Here is an 18920-nt window from a genome sequence, read left to right as displayed (position 1 = left end):
GCACCTGTGTGCCGATTTTGAACGAAATCGGGGGGGGGACCCCCCATTGACCCAAAATTTTGATTTTCCCGTACAAACTTTCCTATGGGGAAAAAGTGAAATTTTCCTGCAGGACTGTGTCTGGGTAAATGAGAGCTTTCGATTGATACCCATTTTTACCATAGCACCACTTTTTTGTCCGTACAAAGGCGATTTTACGGATATTTTACGAGTCTAGGGGGCTTTACGGGCCTTAAACGTCAATGCAACGGGGACCGTTTTGGGGAAAGTTTCTCGGCTGGTGGTGGGGCACCTGTGTGCCGATTTTGAACGAAATCGGGGGGGACCCCCTCATTGACCCAAAATTTTGATTTTCCCGTACAAACTTTCCTATGGGGAAAAAGTGAAATTTTCCTGCAGGACTGTGTCTGGGTAAACGAGAGCTTTCGAATGATACCCATTTTTACCATAGCACCACTTTTTTGTCCGTACAAAGGCGATTTTACGGATATTTTACGAGTCTAGGGGGCTTTACGGGCCTTAAACGTCAATGCAACGGGGACCGTTTTGGGGAAAGTTTCTCGGCTGGTGGTGGGGCACCTGTGTGCCGATTTTGAACGAAATCGGGGGGGGGACCCCCCATTGACCCAAAATTTTGATTTTCCCGTACAAACTTTCCTATGGGGAAAAAGTGAAATTTTCCTGCAGGACTGTGTCTGGGTAAACAAGAGCTTTCGAATGATACCCATTTTTACCATAGCACCACTTTTTTGTCCGTACAAAGGCGATTTTACGGATATTTTACGAGTCTAGGGGGCTTTACGGGCCTTAAACGTCAATGCAACGGGGACCGTTTTGGGGAAAGTTTCTCGGCTGGTGGTGGGGCACCTGTGTGCCGATTTTGAACGAAATCGGGGGGGAGCCCCCATTGACCCAAAATTTTGATTTTCCCGTACAAACTTTCCTATGGGGAAAAAGTGAAATTTTCCTGCAGGACTGTGTCTGGGTAAACGAGAGCTTTCGATTGATACCCATTTTTACCTCCTTGTGACGTCATTTCTAGGGGAAAACTGGTCATAAAGGTTTCCCTCTACCGGGGCCTTTTTCCCCCTACCGAATCTGTGCTGTGCTGAACCTGTGCTGAATCTGTGCCAACTTCCGTTACATACTAATGGTTTATTTATAATAAAAAATGGACTAGCGAGAGTCGTGCCGGAATCAGAATTCAATGTTCTACAAAACTAAGCCATTTTCATTGTGATCACGTCATAGACTTCACCGCCCAACCCAATAAAGCAGAAATATGTCGTGTCACCGGTCATTACATGCAAGAATTCTTTGGCATATAGCATAAAAACCAGAACACCTTTGACTGCAGCGACTATGCGGTACTACAGAAAATTGTATGGCCTGCCTAATGGTGCCCATTACTTAATAATTAAGTTGAGTATTTCGTCGCCTAACTCTTGTAAAACCGTATGTCCGCTTGTCTATGGAGTTAGGACCGTAACGTGTAACGAAATAAACTAGTTGGCATCCAACCTCACAAGTAGTATGTGGAATGTGTGTCTGCGAAAGGATTGGTTCCTTTACGACGCCAAACAAACCACTTCAGTAACCCTCTTCGTTGACTTGCATTGGCGAGGTCGCCGCGACCTCTGGTAGGTTCAGGTTAAGAAACCTTGTTATACCTCGTTATAGGAAGAAGAAAAGCACCATTCTGTTCTCAGCATCTCAGACGCACCTCAAGTCGCTGCTTAAACGGCATCGGACAGCGTTAACGAGGCTATTGTCATTATTGACTAATTGGCTTTCATTACCCTGAACACGTGTGCCGCATCACTAAATTCCCGCAGCCTTTTGTGAACTACCCGTGATCTCAAACATACCTAGCACAGGTTCTGTGCACTCAGGCAACTCATCCCTGCACGCAGGCAACTCATCCCCAGTCAGTGTCAGTCGCGTTATGGAAAAGATCCGTTAGACGTGGGTTAACCGTTAGCGTGATCTGAGGATCCGACCTTAACCCGCGCACCGACTGGGGGGCAGGGGGATATCCGCCCCCCTGAGGTTTTTCGCGAATAGCGGGAAAACCGCGGCGCGAAGCGCCGCGAAATTTGGTATGACTATAACCTCATCAATTTTACACATGGTGTGCAAGTTTGAACCTCCTACCTTTTAAGGTCAGGTCACCAGGTCACTTTGAATGACCCAACCTCAAGTCACTTTTTTGCAACTTTGTCACCGTGCCAGAGCTACAGTAGATGTCGGAGGCCTTTGAAAGTCGCAGGATGTTATTAGGTCATTAGTAGCTACAATTTGTATATCTCGGAATTTCGATATCGGTGACCTAAGGTCAGGTCAATTTCGCGACCTCCCCATTATAAGTCAATGGGGGAAAAATCAACTCCCTGTTTTTACCACTAAAACGGGTCGGAATGGCCCCATATACCATACATGACTTCATATACGATCAACCTTCACTACCTTGAGGTCTGTTTTGCTGTTGGGCAGCTGTGAGGTCATGTGACGTCATCAAAGGTCACCAAAGGTTTTTGGCCAATAACTCCGTACAGGAACAAGATACAGACGCGTGGATGGTCTCATTGTGTTCAGCTCGTCAAGACGCATCGAATGATATACATGATGACCTCGAGGTCACGTGACCTGAGGTCAACCTTTGACCTTGACCTTTCGAGGTCAACATATATATCATTCGATGCGGATTGACGAGAGGATCACGATGATGCCCTTAGTTTGTTCCTATCTTGACTATTTCGAAAGTTATTCGAGAAAAACTCTCTCCATATCTAGCGCCGCCATTTTGACTTTTTCGACCCCTGTGACGTCATCTTTGACCTGACCTGAAAATGACCTTAGTAAAAATTGTAGATCCTGGCCATGCGTATCCGATGCCGTTTACCGCTTGTCGCTATCTTGCTTCGTTCTCGAGATCTCAGGGGGGGCGGTCATCCGCCCCCCCCCCCCCGTCGGTGCGAAGTTGGCGCAGACCCCCGTCGGTGCGCGGGTTAAATAAACCAGTCCACAACGCGTTTCAAATATCCCACATCGACCGAGATCTTAAAACACAGACATGCGTGATTATTGACTGTAAATATTACATTAAATTAGAATATCACAGTAGTTAATAACGTGCAGTCAGCATCCAGCAGCAGAGCACATCACTCAGTAGGTACTAGCACCATATCCGCAAAACAAGGCACAACCATCTCATCAGCTATATCAGCTAGACAGCTACACATTCACTCGGGTCACTTCTTTTTGGTCGGCTTGGCCTTTCTGCCAGCCTCCATTTTGTTGAGTGTTTTGTCCAGTTTGATGTGGAGGAGGGCCTTTCGGCGCTCCTCCTCGGCCGAGTTTTTGGCGCGGTTCTGCGCACCCGAGATGAATTTGACGCGGGCGTCTCGCCGCGCCGCCTCGCCACACCCGTGGGCCTCGGCCATCCAGTGTGAGAGGCAGAACACGCGCTGGCAGTAGGGACATGTCTGACGGATGGAGATGCCGCTAGAACACTTGGGCTCGATGTTACAGCGCTTGTTCATGCTGGCAAACGATGAAACGAGCGAGTCAAAGTCGTCTGCGTCCTCCGCAGGCGTCTCCGAAGGGCGACTTTTACTCTTCTTTGATTTGTTCGGTTTGGTGGGTTTCGGCTGGGTGGTGGTAGGGGCAGCAGCAGTGGCGGCGGGCGGCGGAGGCCGAGCGCAACGTAATGCGTGAAGTTCAGCATTGGCTTTGGGAATCTCCTTACCACAGTTATCACATTTGACTGTTGCGATCACCAGCTGTGGCTCAGACGCTTCAACCCTCTGGCCAGGGGCGGAGTTTGTCCGAGAAGTTGCACGCTCAGCCGTGGTGGATCCACCAGAGGCTGTCTTATCACCGCCCGGTAGTTTGGCCGCAGAGCTGCTGACCGGCACGCCGTCAGCGCCATCTACATGGACAGGCGGACTACGGGCGGCGCTGGGGTCGCCAGCCACGTCACCGCCAGCCGCCTCCGCCCGCTCGACCGTCACATACCGCTGTTTGCCCTCCCCACAGCTCGTGTGGATTAGACCCAGCTCCTCAGATACCTCGTGAACCTTCATCCGCTGGAATGAGTTCAGCGTGGCGGGGAATGCCAGATTGCTCTGCGAGGAGGAGACGAACTCTTCCAACTTCTGACGTACTTCGTCCTCAAATGTATCCTCCTGATCCACTTCCTCTTCAGCTCCAGGTTGAGCGCCAGCGTCGGTCCGCTCTAGTGCCGGTGGCTTCACAGGAACGCTGGCAGGACGGGACTTTTGGCCAGACTTCGCCGCCGGTTTTGCCTTCGTCGCCTTGGTGTTCCCGTTTCTGGTGGTCTCTTTTGTTTTCTGTTTGGACTCGTGTTTGCGCGGCGCGGCCGGCGTTACTGTGGCCGGGCCGATGTCCCGCTCGTACACGTGTGCCGAGCACACCTCCCCCAGCTGGGTCATGTGGTCAATCAGCGACCTCAGGAACGGGTCGGCCCCCACAGTCGCCGTGTCGCACACGACGAACAGCTGCCGACGCGCGCGAGTCACCGCCACGTTAATACGACGTTGTTCTGCCAGGAAGCCGACCTCACCGCGCTTATTTGAGCGCACTAGTGACAGCAGAATGGCCTCCTTCTCTCGTCCCTGAAACCCGTCCACAGAGTTCACCTCTACAGTCAGTCCAGCGGTGCGCAGCCGGTCACGGATCAGGCCCACCTGTAGGTTATACGGCGTGATGATGCCGATCTGGTCAGGTGCTAGACCCGCTTCCACCAGCGAGCGAGCGTGCGAGAGCACAATGTCGGCCTCTCCCTCGTTACCCCCGCGAGCCGGCCTCGTCGGTCTGCACCTCGTCCAGCCGGCAGCCGGCCGTGTCGACGAGCAGCAGCGTCGGACCCGACTCCATCGTCTCCTCGACGGTGGCCAGCTGGGGCAGCCGGTGGCGGCGCACGGCCGGCGCCGCCTCCAGCCGGCCGCCGTACAGCCGCTCGGAAGGCCACTGCTGGATCAGCTCGTGCATCCGGTACTGGGTGCACAGCATGCGCACCGCCTGATCCCCGTGCAGTTCCACCTGACGCTCCATCAGGGAGACGGCCAGGCCGCGACGCGCCGCCTCCTGGCTGACGATGGTCGGAGGCAGCTGGCAGTGGTCGCCGGCCAGCAGCAGCTTCTCTGCGCGCCGCGCGGCGATCCAGCAGGCGGCCTCCACCGACTGAGAGCACTCGTCGATCACCACCAGGTCAAACAGCTCCCCGCCGAGCAGCTTCAGCGGTCCGTCGTCACTGGCGGCCGTCAGAGTGGCGAGCACGACCGCGGCGCGGCGCAGAATGTCGGTCGTCACCCCCTGCTCCCGCTCACGCTGCTCTGCGCGGAGCCGGCGCAGCTGTGCGCGCAGAGCGCCCGCCTGCCCACCGGGCGCGCGCAGCTGCCGCAGTGTATCGTCCATCTCGCGGCGCACCTCTCGCACTACCGCCGAGCCGTCACTGCCGGCAACGCGGGCGTCCAGGGAGAACCCCTGCAGTGAATCCTGTATACGAGCCGGGTGACCTAGACGCACCATCCGCGTGGCACCGGCCGCCCACAGCCGCTCCAGCAGATTGTCCACGGCAGTGTTAGAAGGCGCACAGGCTAGCACGCGCTGTCCCAGTCGCACATGCTGCAGGATCGTCTCAACAACGGTGGTGGTTTTGCCGGTGCCAGGCGGACCGTGGATGATGGCCAGGCGCTTCTGGCGCAGGACGAACTCCACCGCCTGGCGCTGTGATGCGTCCAGGTTAGTGTTCACTAGCTGGAGCTGGCCCTCGGAGTCGAGTAGCTGCGGCGGCAGGCGCGGCATCGGCGGCTCCAGCGCCGTCTCGCCGAACAGAGTGGCTCGCAGCAGTCCGGCGGGTCCGGCCACCAGCGTCTCCAGGCCCTCCATGGCGGCGCGCAGTCGCCGGTAGGTGATGTCGTTAGCCACCTTCAGCACGGTCACCGGTCGGTCATCCAGCTCCTCCGCGGACTCGGCATCCTCCGAGAGGGCCAGCGTCAGCTCGGCGGCCGAGACACGCCACACGACCGCCTGCCGGCCGGCCTCGGTCGGCGGACGGCCGGCCTCCGTCACCGAGACGATGTCGCCCGGCGTCAGCGTGTGGCTGGGCAGCGGCGCCGGCTGGCGGCCGACGCTCGGCTGCCGCAGCACCAGCAGACAGCGGCCGTACAGCGCCGAGCGCCGCTCCGTCGGCTCCAGGCGCGCCAGGCAGACGCCGCGCTCACACAACTGGCGCACGGAGAGCGCGCTGAGCAGGTCGCGCGTCTGCGCCAGCTCGGCCTGCCGCTCCAGCTCCAGCAGCTGCAGATGAAGCTCCACCAGCGCCGCGCAGCTGGTCGGAGACATGTCGGCGCCCGCCTGTGAAAGGTCATGTGTCATGTCACATAAATTACCACAAACAATGGAAACACAGTTTTAGACCTCTGAGGCAAGGATGGTTCTAATAACAAACTAATAGTTGATTCTTTAATTGAGTGGTCAGTTAATGGATAAAAATAACAGCTTGAACACTTAATCGTAGCATGACTATTTGTAAGAGGATAAGTAGCCTACACTCATAGTCATATTGCCCAGAGTCAACATTTCTATGATTTTTTACAATTTGTCACACCTTTTCTGAATGTTACATTGAGTACCTATTGACACACTTTAATGCTTTTAAAATCAGTTCAAACCTTACAACATGTCACCAACATTTGCCAGCACATTTCTTTCTGTTCATATTAAGATGAAATATCTTTATAAACGAAATATCTTATTTTAATAACTTTTTAAAGATATTGATCGGAGTGGCAACATACCTAATGCACTAAAAATACCTTTCTTAGCAGGTTTTGTTCAACTTAAATAACACATTGTTCACTTATCAACTATGATGAGTGAAATTCTGTCAAATTTACCATACCAATTGAATTTCAGCTGACTGCAAGATCCAGGATCAAGCAGATCCAGGATCACACAGTGCTGATTTCACTATACTGACTGCAAAATCCGAGATCAAATTCAGCACATTTTTGAAAAGCCAATCTTATATAGTCCAGTTACAATGCCTTCAAAACTATTGTACGAAAAGACTTAAAGCCAGGAGTAAGTGGGGTCAAGACATTTGCCTATCAAAACACACATACCCTATGGTCAGAATATACAACCCCGAAAGCAAATAGCGTGTAAACCATCAAATGCTGAAGTGGGCAATTTTTTTCTATTTCATTTTTTTTGACGAAAAGTTACTCATAATAACTCATTTTTTCATTTGATGATTTATCACAATAATACCAACCATAGTTCGTAAAGAGCACGCTGCTACCAAGGTAGGTAGGTATCACAGGTATATAAAAACCAAATAAAAACCAAATAAATACACGGCCGTATATGTAAGAATCTTGAGTCCTTGAGTCTTGACTCGCAAGACTCGCCCAAGCGATACCATTTGTGTTTGTGTTGTTATGCGCCTTGCCCTTGTTTGCAAAGTGCGGCAGAATTGTAACGTTGAAAAAGGCTGCAAAATTCCATAAAATAAAAGAATAAATTGGTTGAAATAAGATAGACCTTACAAAAAAATAGCTTGCTTAACCTTATCTATCAATGCCTAACCTAGCTTAGTGCTTATTGCTTACCGAGGATTAGGAAAAAGCTGCTCCGAAAAATAGAATGCAGGGGAAAAGCAATAGTCAATCAAATATTCATTTTGCAGTGTTTTAGTGTTCTTTGATCTCTGATCTATAGGGTCCTGTTCAAGTATCTGCGACCGCCGCGGCTCCCGCGGTCAAGAAGGCTAACGGGCCAATCAGGCGACACACACATGACGGTTGCCGCCGTCCTGATTGGCCCATAACTACGCTCCGCCTTATTGACCGCAGATACTTGAACAGGTTCCTAATTAGATATATCTGGCGCACGCAAGGCTGTCTATGGCGCATGAGCCATGCTGTTTGAGTCAAGTATACGGCCTTGAGTCAAGTTTGAGTCAAGATTCTAGTATAGATAGTTTGAGTCAAGATTCCTATAGATAAAGTAAGAGTCCTAAAGGCCAAGTGGCCTAAATCTCGTACATCGTAAGTAAGAGTTTTGAGTTATAAAAACTGCTGTAGCCGTGGATCTTGTCGACTTTGCAGCCAAGGGCAGGGCAAGGTGATAAATCATACAAATACCAAAAGCCAGGACCATCTATAATAAAGTTGTAGTTTTGTGGCTGCATCATGCATGAAATCTGACAAGGGTAATTTGATTCCAGTCATCAAAAAAAACATTTGCAATTGGTACACATCTGGTAAATATTTGCTGAAGGACTGACTCACTTTTCATAGGTAAATTTTACACATTCTTCCATTTTTGACATCCTAAATCTAGATTAGAGATATGATCCTTACTTCATACATGTCACAAATTTTTTAAACGAATCATTCAAAACTTACCAAACCAGAAACCTGATAAAAATTTTGCCTGCCCATAGATGAAGAAGAAGTTACTCACATGAATAGATTGCAAGCAATGGTAAGTCGGCCTGAAGCATGATGCACAACCACTTAACCTAAAAATATTTGACTTACCATTGCCTGTAAATGTAAAGTCTAATGTCTTCTAAGGCATTGCTTTTGGCACTGCAGTGCTTTGCTACAAGTTGGTGACCAGTCCTAAAGTAAAAAAATAATGATTTATTTGACCTGAATGTCTTAATGTAGCGTAGATAGGTACCTACCCCTGAACAAAGCCACAGCCTATCTCGCCCAAGTTTCCAACCCTTCCATCTGCACCAGTACCCATCTGAGATAGAAGTGACTCAGTATCAACTATCATCCATGTTTTTAATTGCACATACTGAGTGAAACTGATATTTGATAAGTTGTAGTTCTGTTATTTTGCTGTCACTATGGGCCTGTTCCACCACCTCCAGAAAGCTCCGGCCTCCAGAATTCTCCCAATCAGTGTTTCAGTGCCTCCAGATCCACGGCCTCCAGAATTCTCCCAATCAGTGTTTCAGTGCCTCCAGATCCAGTAGGCTCTTGTCAAATCTGGAGAAACCTCCAGTGACTTCCAGTTAGTTGCAAAACCCACATTTGACTGGAGGCTCTGGTCTACAATAACAGTGCAGGTGACAATACTAACTTAAGCAAAGAACTTTTGACAGTTTTTTAGAACTCAAATGTAAAGAACATATTAGTATAATTGTTAAAATCTTACTTATTGAATTCAATGGAAATTTTGTTTTTCAAGAGTGAATTATATTTTTTGTATACCTGACATCAATCACCAGAGATCCCCAGATTGCATTCTAGCACCTCCAGTAAAACTTACTGGAAGAGCCTCCAGTCAAGAAGTCTACTGGAGGCACTGGAACAGGCCTGACTTTTTTCTTAAGCGAATTTCTACACTTCTTGTAGGTAATCAATCCCATCTGATTCTAGAAATGCACCCATCTTTGTTGTCTGAAAAGCAGCATTCTTGCATGTTACATTACAGCAGTTCTGACCTCTGGAGTAAGTCATGGAGGGTTTCATTTTTCTTCTAGATCGTTTAACTCTCATTGGTAAAGGTACATCTGGACTGAGCTGAATAGTGAATGTCATATAATATCTACTCCATGCTTTCCATTCCATGCTTCCATCTATTCCATTCCATGCTTGAGAAGCTTTTCAGTCTAAAAGTCTCTGATGCCAATTAACCTGTTATAGTTTGATTCTAATAATTTTTAAGCTAGCCTTATTAAAGTTTGGAACATTTGCAAGGCTGTCATTGGGTTTCACCGTACCTAGACAGAATAAAATAGTTAACCAGGAAACTATGATCAATCCTGGCCAACCGTTCACCATGAAGGTTCTTTACCAATTCTATGTTATCAGAAAGCACTAAAGTCAAAATAGGAGGCTCCAAAAATCCAATCAGAATAGGCGACCCTAGTGGAGCTAGAGCCTCGCGGAAGAAACAGTGTATGCGCCGTTACGAGACGCAGCGGTTGGTACCTGATTTAGAGGGGTCCCAGCTCACTCAGTGACCTCTGAGGTCAAGTAGGTGGCCCAAGTCACGGATTCAGTTTTGGGTAAATAACTTTGCAAAAAATGGCCGCAAAGCGGCGAATTTGGCATATTTGTATTTCCCTAGCTCAGGCGCCTCGAATGGCATAATTTTTGTTCGGGTGAGGTCAAATTAAGGTGTTGGCCTCGGGTCAAGGTCGATTCAGAGACCCTCAGGTCATGAAGCTGGGCGGAGTTCATATCGCATATCATTCGATTCGGCATGTATTCTTGAGTCCACTGGTGGCTTTCTCGACTCTCTAGCTCAATTTGATCGGGAGCTATTGACGAAAAACTCTTATGGCAAACGTGAAGCTTCGGATCCACCAAAGAGTGCGTGAAATTACGATTCCATGTGCTTGAGGTAATTTCAGAATTCAGATCATTCCCGGCGCCAAAATAATATTTTCCATATTCCCGTAACTTGTAATGGTGAGGTCACCTGACCGATCTCACCCCATGTGACCTTAAGGAAAACCGTGATATACAAGTTGTGAGACATGTACAGTCTGTCTTAAAAGTACCGCGCAAAGTGACGGTGGATCCATCAAGCCTGACCGAGGAAGGGCCATTATAATTTGAAAGTCACCGAACCAATTGACCTGGGGGATGGACGAGGATGTCAATTGCTTCGGTGACTCAAATTTAGCAGGCCCTTCCTCGGTCAGGCTTGATGGATCCACCGTCACTTTGCGCGGTACTTTTAAGACAGACTGTACAGGATACTGCGTCTTCTAAGTTTCATCTCCCTGTGAAAGTTCCTTTGGCGCTGAGGGCTTTGCAAAGTTGCGACATCTGAGGACCATGCAGAGGTTCACTAATCACTTATGCCGTCATACAGGGTGTCCCGAAATTGATGCGCGGTTGCTCTATCCTCAATAACTTATAAAGTGCTCGAATTTATTTCACGGCTTATATATTATCATAGTCCCCATTCAGTTGCATACACGGCCTATTGCACTCTAGCGTGTCACGTTTCAGGTTGTCAAGAGTCTCTCCTTTGAAACAACGCCATGCCGTTTATATCTTCTGAAACAGCCTCTTCTCTGAGCTAGCCCGTGGAAGCTTGCTGAGCTCTTTTCTGACGATCGTCCAGATAATTTGGATCGGGGACAGGTCCAGACTGTTAGACCATGTCCCAGTCCCCTTCTCCCAGAGGCCTGGGAGCCTCGCTCGGCACCAGTCCTGGGTCTTCCTGGCGTGATAAGCTGGAGCCCTTTCTTGCGGAAAATGGCCCTGGACATGTCCGACAAAAGTTTGAGTCTGGTCTTTGAACCATTTACCTTTTCCCTCAGCATCTTTGTGGCATCAGTCTTCTTCAGCACCTCGTTGACATAGTAATAAGCAGTCACGGTCTGTCCCCGAGGCACCTCGTGAAGCTCAGAGCGCCTCTGTAGCTCATCATGCTCCAAATGAGATTCTTCAGCAGACGTTTCACCGTCTCGACAGCGGACTCCTCAGAGCTGCCGTTGGCCCACATTTCGATCGTTCTGGCAGTTAGGGGCTTAGAGACCACAAAGGGCACCTTGTCACTGAAAAGGACGCATCTCCAGTCCTGAATGGTCCAGTTTTTGTGGGTCTTGGCGAAATCCAGCTGCCTGCACTTCTGGACCACGGTAGGCCAAGTCTGCATCCTGAAGCTGAGCAGCTTCAGCTTCAAGATAGTCTTCAAATACTGGTGGAGGGTCGATTTGGATGCTGGGACATGCATCTCATTCAGTTTTCTTGTCAGCGATGTTGAATGGTGCTTTTTAAAGGTCGACTTTGCAATCACGATTTTCGCCACTCGGCTCAAGGCAGTCTTCCGCCCTCGAACCTGGGAATCCGGAACCTGGGTCACACCGTCCTTGATCATCCCCACCGCGCGGTAGCGGATCGGTAGTTTGTGCCTTTTCACTTTTGGTGATATGCGGTTTCTCCACGTTGCCTGTCTGGACAAGAGTGGCCTCCCGCGCCCACTACCGGCCGCGGTCGGGTTAGCCGCTTGGTTCACGTGATCGTGTGACCAGCAAGATGTCCGTGGTGCCAGAGTCGGTAAAATTGCAGTTGTTCAGCACTCGGGAGGGACAACATAACATGCGGCACCAACCGCGCATCAATTTCGGGACACCCTGTAGGTCAGTGACCTGACCTGATCTGAAAACGCGGTCAGTGTTACAAGATCCTGCTGGAATCAATGCTCAGATATGCCAAGTTTTAGCCCTCTATTGCCGGCGTGTTCTGAGCTGCGAAAGCGGCACCGCCCCTCCCCCTCGCTCCCTTCTCGGCCGGCGAGGTTTAAAAACCAGGTGGATTCAGTCGTCACTAGAAATTATGCCCAGGCAAGCTGACGTCACAGTGTGAACACTGGTAGGAGTTGAAAAGTATTTTTGAAATAAAATCAGATATGAAAATTATATTTTTTAAATAAAGTAATCGACATTCCCCAACTTTGCAAATAATCCCTAAACAATATAAACAAACAATTCAAGTTATTGCCTCAGAAGTCAGAAAATGTTCATCATATTATGTTCACACTGTCATGTCATCAAACCCGAACACGTTACAGGTATTGCAGTGACTACGGCCTGATCGCAAGCATCGATGTACGATCATTCCATGAGCAAGCCACGTGCAGGTGGAAGGACTTTGACGTCTGGTATCAAGGCTGCGCGTTTTAGCCCAGCAAGCAAGCAAGCAAGGTTTTAAGGCATGGAATCTGAGCAGGAGAAAATGTCTGAGGGAAGCAGCTCAAAAGCTGTAAGCAGTCAACATGAAGATATCGATGTGTTGTCTCAGGCCACTCTGAAGGAAATCAGTAGCGTGACCAAGCTGTCCAACGAGATTCCTTGCGATGAGACATTTGCACTGTACTCCAGTTTTCCGGCTTTCAAGAGGATCATGGACATGGAGGGAAAGAAGTGCACTGAATTAATTGGAAAGGTGTTTAAAAAGTACAACGTCGGTGGGGCATTCTTCGACCGGGACTTGGATGAGGCGTTTGACATGGTTGTTGAGGCCAACGACCAACTTCTAGAAAAGATTAACAGTGATCTTGATGAGGCCGCCGGCATCAAGCGGAAGTTGGAGGCAGTGGTGCAGACGGTCAGCGCGACTGCAGACCGAGAGCTCAGCGGCCGCTGGAACGTCTCCACCAACAGGACTCTGGCGGCGCCGGGCGCCACCACCATCCGCCTGACGACGGCCACCAACATCGAGCGGCCGCAGCTCAGCTTCCGGCGCAAGGTGGACAACTCGCCGGCGCCCTTCGAGCCCATCATCAGCGACAAGCCGCACGCGCTGCGGCCGCTGGCCGTACTGCTGGAGCTGGACGACGAGGGGCGCGAGAGGTTCTCGCACCCCTACGAGTTCGAGCTGGAGCGGTTCGCGCCGGCCGACTGGGCGCTGGAGCCGGCTGCCGAGCCGCTGCTGCCGGCGCCGGCCGAACAGACGCCCGTGACACTGGTGGACACTGCGGACGGCCTGCGCCGGCTGGTGGCAGAGCTCGGCCGGTGCCGCGAGCTGGCCGTCGACCTGGAGCACCACAGCTACCGGAGCTACCTGGGCCTGACGTGTCTGATACAGCTCTCCACCCGCGACCGCGACTACATCGTCGACCCGCTGCAGCTGCGCGACCAGCTGCAGCCCCTCAACGAGGTGTTTGCCAACCCCAATATTGTCAAGGTTTTTCACGGCGCGGACTCTGACGTCGAGTGGCTGCAGCGCGACGCCGGCCTGTACGTGGTCAATATGTTCGACACCCACCAGGCCAGCAAAGTGCTGGCACTGCCACGGCTCTCCCTGGCATACCTGCTGCAACACTTTTGTAACGTGACCGCCGATAAGCGGCTTCAGCTGGCTGACTGGCGCATAAGGCCCCTGCCAGAGGACATGATCCGCTACGCCCAGACCGACACACACTACCTGCTCTACATATACGACCGCTTGCGCAATCTCCTTCTGCAGAAGGGCAACGAGCAGAAGAACCTGCTGCGCAGTGTCTATACCAGCAGCACACTGATCTGTCTGAAGCGGTACAGTAAGCCGGTGCTGCGGCCTGACAGCCACTTGGACCTGTACCGACGCAGCAAGAAGTCGTTCGACAGCAGACAGCTAGCTGCCCTGAAGCAGCTGTTCAAATGGCGCGACGAATTGGCGCGGTTGGAGGACGAGAGCACCCAGTACGTGTTGCCCAGCCACATGCTGCTGCAGATGGCCGAGCTGCTGCCGCGCGAGATGCAGGGCGTGCTGGCCTGCTGCAGTCCGGTGCCGCCACTGGTGCGCGCCCACCTGGCGGCCGTGCACCAGCTGGTGTTAGCCGCGCGCCGCCTGCACACGGGCACCGAGCCGCGGCCGCAGCCCGCCATCGCCGTGCAGGCGCCGTCTCGGTCGTGTGGCGCCGAGCGCAGCAGTGACCGACACAGCCCGCACGACACAAGCCACCTGACTGACGGCGACAGCGCCAACGTGCCTGTACTGCTCTCACCAGCGGCGGCGGCCGGCGGCGGCCAGCCGACAGCGGCGCTGCCTCTCTGCGCTGGCGCGCGGGCGGCCACCAAGCGCCGGCCCCAGCTGGACGTCCGACCTGCAGAGGCGGCCAGACCATCAGCTGTCGGCTCCACCTGGATCAGCCCGTATCGGCGCTACCTGATGATGGCCGCTCCTGTGGGCGACGACAAGGTAGCGCGCCGCATGGACGAGCTGACGGAACAGACACCGACCCGTCGGCCGCCGCCGACCAGCCACCGGCCGTCGCCGCCGCCGTCGCCGGAGGCCGTGCTGCCTCAACAGGGGCCAGAGGACGTCAACAAGGTGACGGTTGAGGCTGAAGAGGAGCCAGAGCCACCGGCGCCGAAGAACCTCCGCCTGTCGCGCAAGGACCTTGTCCGTGAGCAGAAAAAGGCTGGCACCTACAGGAAGGCGCACAAGCGGAAGAGGGGCGGGGGCAGCGCGGAGGGCGGCGCGGGGGGTGGCCCCGCCAACCAGGCTGGCGCGCCAGCTGTTCCGGCGTTCGACTACTCGGGTGTCGACTACACCAAGTTCGGCCGACGCGAGGACGCCGGCCGCCCGGCCAGTGGCCAGCGCGGTGCCAGCGCCGCCGGCGCCGCCGGGCGCAAGAAGAAGCCGTGGCAGACGGAGTCTGGTCGCCGACAGACGTTCGGACGCGGTCGGCGATGACTGATGCCGCTTCTCTCTGATCCACATAGTGCGCTCGGTTGTGTGACGGGAGGGTGGTCTCATCGGATGCTTCCATGATCCCGAAATCACATGTTTCAAGCGTTGTTGGTTGTGTCGCTGCGACTCAGCTGAACCCTGTAGGGCAGCTGAAGGTCTCGGGTGGGAGTCGACCAGTGTATTGTTTTCATTGTTGGGGAAGGAGCGTTGTCTCAGATGCTCATACAACAGCGCCGACTGTGAATTAAAAGTCGATAACGCCAATAAAAAGTATCGATGTGTGCCTGTGGCCTCATTTTTCAACCTATGATGAATGAGTTTTTTTTCTTTTTATGTTTTTGTCTTATGAATTTCTTCAGTTTTTGAAGGGTGCAAAATGAGGAAATGACCCGATGGTGCTAATACTGCGGTTCTGCGTTCATTTTTGACGAATTTATTCATCAGAAACTGTGCTCGTACCTTGGGGCAGTTGACCTGACCACAGATGTCACCGTTTGGCATGTTTCCCAAAACGTTCACTCGCTCATTTTTTTTCTGCAATGACAAAAAAAAAATATATCAAGAGGGTAGCTTTTCCTACCTCGTCAGTCATTGGGTACCATGTTACTGTTGTGATCTTGGGTTTTTCGAGCGCTAAATCTATCTTCAACCACATACATAGGTATCTTATTAAAGGGACCCTCCCACCTTAACATTAGATTTGAGTTGAGATAGCCAAAACGGGGTCCCTGGCTCACAATTACCGGTTTCGGCACTCACAACATCGAGAAATGCCTTAAATCAGAAATATTGAATTTCAAAATTGCAGCATTTTGATTCAGAGGGGCTAATGCTTAGGAATACCCCTCTGAATGTGTGACGTCAGCGCAGATGTCTAACGATTTTTAAATGTTTGACTAAAACGTTTTGTAGCACGCGGTGGTATATGCTATTTGCGCGCAACAGCTGCCGCAAACGCCGCACTTCTGAAATAAAGTCGCTAGAAACAGCGGAGATCCCAAAAAAGTAAACAAAAATAAAAGTCTAATATCTTGAAAACTGGCGAATATTTTTCGGTGAAATTTGGTAGATATTCGTTTTCGCTCTTTCTGAACCGAGCGACATCACTTTCATGCCAATTCATAAACTTTTTTGAAGGTGGGAGGGTCCCTTTAAGCTTCCGATTTCACTTGCGTTGCGAAATACGAGCCCACACAGGCGCATCCTTGCAAGCGGAGTTTCCGTACAAGGGAGTGAGATTAGCGCCGTCTGGCGGTTGGCCGTCTTACGACGCGTTGCCGGCCGGCCGCCAGGTAGCACCACCAACCAAACAGACGGGAACAGCCGCTCCGCTCACGCCTCACGATCCCATGAAATTCGGGAGCAGGTGAAATGGTGCACGTCAATAATCATCCTTGGGCAATGGGCGGTCATGTTTCAACTTACTCCGGCCCAGCGGCGGCCGACTTTCTCATGGTTGAAGTCAAATATTTGTAAACATAAGTAAGACTAGCGCTTCTTACTTGTTTATCTTATAGAAGAAATTATCATCTAATAGGTAGGTATTGTGAATACTTATAGGTAAGTAGGTACATACCACATTCTAACACAAATGGCATTGGCGAAAATTTATTGACTTAGCCCTCGCCAGCAGAGGCCATTTTGCGTCTCTCGACGGCACAAGGGGGGTTGGTACGACCCCCCCCCCCCCCCGCTCGCGTTTGGCCCCTGATCGAGCTAAGCTTCGCGGGAAAAAAACTAGCGTGTTGCCCGTCACGGGAGGAAGCCAATGATACCCAATCTTAAGGTCCTAGGTCATCGGTTGACCTTTCAGGTCAGGTCAATGACCCTAAAGTCGGGAAAATCGGGACCTGTTAGAACGTCGTAAAGTGTGGCTGCTACGGGGTTTTGGGGGTGCTGATCACGAATATCATGTTAGTTTTAACCCTCGCCCGTAAACGGCGATCTGCCACCTTCGCCCATGCAGGGGGGGGGGTTGGTGCGACCCCCCCTTGGCGTTTGAAAACGGAGCGTCGTAGAGCTTAGCGGAAAAGACCAACGGATTGCTCTCGCCGAGATCTCGCGATTGGTGGTATATTTTTTGGTCCTAGGTCAACATTTGACCTACTTTTGACCGGTCAAAGGTCAAATTTTCGGAAAAATAGACTTTTTCAAATTTTCCGCGGCGATTGCGGCAAAACGGTGGGAGATATCGACTTGAAACCTTCACTATCGTGTTCCTTGATCAATTCTCTATCGTTTGGTATGTATTTCGTTTCCCTAGCTCTAAAAATGGCGCGTTGGGAGCGCCGGAAGTCGGCAAGGTCACAGTCGGCGGCAGAAATTCGAAAAATCAAAATTTAAATTTTTGAAATCTGATTGTATTTTTGGATTTGGGATGTCCATTTGCTCCCTATAGAAGCTAATATTGCTGCATAGGGTAAGGTGCCTAATTAGCGACCCTTTCCGATTTGCGACCTACCTCCCTACAGAAAAACTGGCAGGAGAAAACGGGGTAAAAACATCGTCAAAAGGTCAGCCATACTTTGGTTATCAAATTAAATTATTTTCCGGACGTCGATGTTTCTGGTGGGACGTTTCAGGTGAGTTTAAATAAAAATGACGAGTTTCTTATCCAAAACGTGTGTGTTTGGGCCCTCTCTGATGAAAAGCGATGCACATTAGGACGATGCACCTTTTTTATTCTGAATCGACATTCCTTTTTCAATTGATTGCCGTTTTCCCATAGTGAATCGCTCAACTGTGCACAGCATGGCGGTTAAAAATGTGTCGCAACTCATATTTCCTATTTGCGCCTGACATGGTCGCAAATAGCTCAAGAAGGGAAAGAAAGGGGAAAAGAGAGAAATGAAAATGAGGTGTTGCTGAAGCTTGCAATGTATGGCAGGGGATGCCAAATGTCGTTACCGACTGCAGGGGTGCCGAATTCAGCGCGGACCTCGAATATCATACGAGATAGCCCGCAAAATTTGGGTTTCCGCCTTCTTTTCGCCTTCGGTGCATCACGTGATCAGTTTTTACTTACGTAAATGCGTTGGATAAACGTTCCTGTTCGAGTACTTGAGTGCTTTTGCGAATTGGTTACCTTTTTGAGTTCATATTTCATCTTTTCAGGCGTCGCATTTTTTGACATTTTTAATATGGGGAAACCCATAGACTTATTAGCGACCCTCCCCGGTCGCTAATCGGGAAGAGTTCCCTATTAGCGTTTTTTTTGCAATGGTTTGCCAAAATGCTCACTACAAATAAGTTCGTGAATATTAGGGCAGAAAATGACTACATTGTAATAGAAAAAATGAACGATCTCTCTGAAAATCAAGCCAGTAATACAGTGGCACCCATGGAGCGTGAGCAATGACAGTTCAAATTAAGGGGGTCGCAAATTAGGCACCTTACCCTATTCCCATTGAGGTGACAAGAATTAGCAAAATAGTGGTTCGGGCGCTTTTCAAAAATAGTACCGGACGCTGTTCCTCTTGTGACGTCATAGCTCCGTGACCTGACCTGACCCGGTCAAGTTTCTTATACCATATGATAGCCAATACTTGCCCCAACATGCATGGGAAGTTTCATCACGATCCATCAACCGATGTCCGTGCCACCGGCAGGAAACCTCGGGCGTTGGCACTCAGTTTGTGAAAATCCGGCCGGAGGCTGTTCCCTTTGTGACGTCATAACTCCGTGACCTGACATGACCCGGTCAAATTTTTTTATCAAAAGATGCGCAAGGTT

At 50.8% G+C, this 18920-nt stretch overlaps 3 protein-coding genes across 9 annotated transcripts; 1 reads left to right on the top strand and 2 right to left on the bottom strand.

The window, feature by feature from the left end:
• Positions 1 to 3074: 3074 nt before the first annotated feature.
• On the bottom strand, positions 3075 to 4794 carry LOC122374734 (DNA-binding protein SMUBP-2-like). The gene has a single exon (XM_043353666.1). The coding sequence runs from the start codon at positions 4452 to 4454 to the stop codon at positions 3252 to 3254; it is 1203 nt and encodes a 400-aa protein (XP_043209601.1). The 5' UTR covers positions 4455 to 4794; the 3' UTR covers positions 3075 to 3251.
• LOC122374733 (DNA-binding protein SMUBP-2-like) lies at positions 3075 to 7495 on the bottom strand. Its single transcript, XM_043353665.1, has 2 exons — positions 7304 to 7495; positions 3075 to 6381 (listed from the first exon to the last, which is right to left on the bottom strand). The coding sequence occupies exons 1-2, from the start codon at positions 7304 to 7306 to the stop codon at positions 4810 to 4812; spliced, it is 1575 nt and encodes a 524-aa protein (XP_043209600.1). The 5' UTR covers positions 7307 to 7495; the 3' UTR covers positions 3075 to 4809.
• Positions 7496 to 7909: 414 nt separating this feature from the next.
• On the top strand, positions 7910 to 15473 carry LOC122374732 (exosome component 10-like). Of its 7 annotated transcripts, none has more exons than XM_043353660.1 (3): positions 7931 to 8078; positions 8477 to 8517; positions 12583 to 15473. In XM_043353660.1, the coding sequence occupies exon 3, from the start codon at positions 12726 to 12728 to the stop codon at positions 15189 to 15191; it is 2466 nt and encodes an 821-aa protein (XP_043209595.1). In that variant the 5' UTR covers positions 7931 to 8078; positions 8477 to 8517; positions 12583 to 12725; the 3' UTR covers positions 15192 to 15473. The 7 variants fall into 7 exon arrangements, with proteins under 7 accessions (XP_043209596.1, XP_043209595.1, XP_043209597.1 ...); XM_043353663.1 differs by having other exon boundaries at positions 7950 to 8037; XM_043353661.1 differs by lacking the exon at positions 8477 to 8517 and having other exon boundaries at positions 7910 to 8037.
• The last annotated feature ends 3447 nt before the right edge of the window (positions 15474 to 18920 follow it).

This window comes from Amphibalanus amphitrite, unplaced genomic scaffold, assembly GCF_019059575.1.
Source record: "Amphibalanus amphitrite isolate SeventyFive unplaced genomic scaffold, NRLGWU_Aamphi_draft 001704F_arrow, whole genome shotgun sequence".
Lineage (NCBI taxonomy): Eukaryota > Metazoa > Arthropoda > Thecostraca > Balanomorpha > Balanidae > Amphibalanus > Amphibalanus amphitrite.
Note: the sequence above shows the minus strand (reverse complement) of the source record. Positions and strands in the feature narration are given on the sequence as shown.

Excerpts from the sequence above, each read along its gene's own strand:
- LOC122374734 (XM_043353666.1), bottom strand. The coding sequence starts at position 4,454 with ATGACCCAGCTGGGGGAGGTGTGCTCGGCACACGTGTACGAGCGGGAC.
- LOC122374732 (XM_043353661.1), top strand. The coding sequence starts at position 12,726 with ATGGAATCTGAGCAGGAGAAAATGTCTGAGGGAAGCAGCTCAAAAGCT.